Source organism: Oreochromis aureus, linkage group 22 (assembly GCF_013358895.1).
Source record: "Oreochromis aureus strain Israel breed Guangdong linkage group 22, ZZ_aureus, whole genome shotgun sequence".
Taxonomy (NCBI): Eukaryota; Metazoa; Chordata; class Actinopteri; order Cichliformes; family Cichlidae; genus Oreochromis; species Oreochromis aureus.
The window spans coordinates 41,021,530-41,024,029 of record NC_052962.1 but is presented as its reverse complement, the minus strand read 5'-3'; the positions used below and the strand labels follow the sequence as shown (position 1 = coordinate 41,024,029).

Genomic DNA, 2,500 nt, shown 5'->3' with positions numbered 1-2,500 from the left:
GCCAGCTCCCGCAGCATGTCCACGCAGAAGCCCTCATACTGATCGTTGCCCTGGTACTCCTGGTAGTTGGACTTGCGCATCACGTAAGGGTTTTCCTGTCAGAGAGGAAGAGGCGGCTCAGAGAGGCAGGTCCACCAACCACAGTTGCTTTGTCACAATCAGATATGAAAGGCTTTCTTCTACCAGTATTGTGGTGACGATGAGAGACTTGTTGGCCAGCGTCTCTGATGCGTTGAGGTCCAGGGAGGTGGAGTTCATGGCCAGCGTGTTGTTGGAGTACCAAATGCCAATCTAAAGGAGGGGTGACAGAGAAGTAAGAAGCAGAAACAAAGCGACCGAGGACAGGAGGAAATGTGGTTCTAAGGTGGAAAACATGATTTTTCTGTCAGGGTCAACGTTCACACCAGAAAAGGCCGACGCTCTTCCAAAGACTGGGCCTCCATTATACGTCTGATGACATCACGAGCATGTCTGTCTGCTTTTAGGTTCTTTTTCTTTTTATCAGGTCGGGAGATGTTGCATAACCACCGTAGGTTAAAGGTCACAGGCCGTGTGACGGTTGGTTAACGTTACAGAATCTGCACTGCTCCAGTTTCCATTAGTTCAAGCCTGCAGACGACTTTTCTCTTACAGTCGGCTCGACTTTGAAAACAAATAAATCACGACGCACGGATTACTCGATGACGTGTTTGCGGTCGAACATTGTTAGAGCCAAACCTGCGAGTGCTGACACGTCTGTTAAGTCTCCATAACAGACGTGTTAGACGACAAAGACGACCCAGAGAGGAAGGATTAAAAACCAGTCTGGGATAATAAAACACGAGGAGTAACAGGGAGCTGAACACTGCTCCTGCAGGATCAATGCTGGGATCAATGGAGGAGGATCTGGCTCCTCCCCCCTCATCCGCTGGGTTAAATAAGCCCGTAAACACCTACCCGCTGACCTCACGCCAATCCTATCCCATCTCCCAAACTCCCGACCTTAGCCGACCTCTCGCCCACTGCTGTGCATGTTTTAGCAGTGAGGAGACGAGCTGTCACCAGAGGACTGGCTGATGGAGAGCAGGCACCACTCCCGTCTCCATCCGCACGCCTCCGTCCTCTCGGCTTTAATTCACGTCCAGCATGTCACATCGATCTTACTGCCGTTTCTTTGCCTTTGCTTTGTTTACCCCCGAAAAACATTAGCTGAGGGTCATCACGCAGGATTTCCACCGTGACATTAATACTAAAGAGCCGTGCAGCGCTCCATTCCAACGCTGCTCCTGCAGCAAGCACACAGTATCCTGGCCTAGTCTGGGAAGCCCACCTGGATGAGGCTGCTTTGATACCTGAACCTGAAGCTATATAAGCTTACGGTTGCATTAAAGGGGAAGTGTGCTCATATCGCTGAATATTCATATGAACAGTTACAGTGAAACTGTGAGGAGAGTAGAAGTAATACCCTCAATCCTGTTAAGTCTAACATCGATATCCATTTCTGGCTTCTTGGGTTCCACAAACAAACACACCCCGAGGCTCAGCTGATAGTTAGAGCTTCTCAGTGTTTCAGTGTTCTCGTGCACCTCAGGTGTCTTTCAGGTGTTTCAAGCTGCTCCTGCTTTCCTTCCTTGGGCCTCACTGCTGCCTGGTGCCCTCCTGGTGTGTTTGCTGACACCTCGACGGACCTCATTATTAAAGTTACAGTGAAAAGCTAAAAACACAAACACAGACTCTCGAATTACAGCTGAAAGTCTGCACTTTTGTTTGATTTCAGTCCAGTGTGGTGGAGTGCAGAGACACAACTACAAACATGTGTGTCCAGCTGATTATGGACCAAACTGTATCAAAGAATAACTGTTTCATTATTAAACTAGAAATATGGATAAAGTCCAACCCGCTGCCTTCTTTTAATGACTATCACAGCAGCACAGTCCTGAGGTAACTGTGTGAATCCAATCTGCTCCTGAAAATGTGAACAGACTTAAATGGATTTGATTAGAAGAGACTAGAATGCATGAATGTGGACCTCAGTAGACGCCACAGAGTAAATGAAGTCAGGTTAGAGTTAGCGAGAGCAGCAGATATATCAGGATGAAACTCAGTTTGGTTACAATGCAGGAAGCAGAGCAGCCCGAAGCAACGACCTCAACGAAGGAGCGGCTCATCATCCGGGGAGCACGAGCGCGCTCTTGTGTTCGAGCTGCCGCGTAAATCACGCGCTGTCGCGTTACTTCTCACGGGACGCTTCACCCCTGGTACATGAGCCCACCTGACCCCGGGCTGACCTCCATTGATCTGCAACCTTTTAATATATTTGTGAGGTCGTAAATGCACGTCGAGGCCTTCGGGAAAAAATTGGTTTGCATTGATTTTATCGACCAATGAGAGAAGGGTTCGCGCATCCTGCACGAATTTTAAGGTCACGGTGTAGAACATCCAGGTTCATCCACCTGCCTGATCTAAAGGCCCATTTTACATCTCTGCGGCTGAATGATGACCTAATCAATTTCCTGTCAGC

At 48.6% G+C, this 2,500-nt stretch overlaps 1 protein-coding gene across 1 annotated transcript in view; it reads right to left on the bottom strand.

Moving 5' to 3' along the window:
* Positions 1 to 2,500, bottom strand: part of LOC116322259 (glutamate receptor ionotropic, kainate 5-like) — a gene marked incomplete at its 3' end in the record, with an annotated part of 78,299 nt that overhangs the window by 40,959 nt on the left and 34,840 nt on the right. The window contains exons 10-11 of the mRNA XM_039605376.1: positions 184 to 291; positions 1 to 95 (exon numbers count right to left, since the gene is read on the bottom strand). The exon at positions 1 to 95 is cut by the window's left edge and continues 109 nt beyond it. Of these exons, the coding sequence (XP_039461310.1) occupies positions 1 to 95; positions 184 to 291 (203 nt within the window). The remainder of the gene's footprint in view (positions 96 to 183; positions 292 to 2,500) is intronic.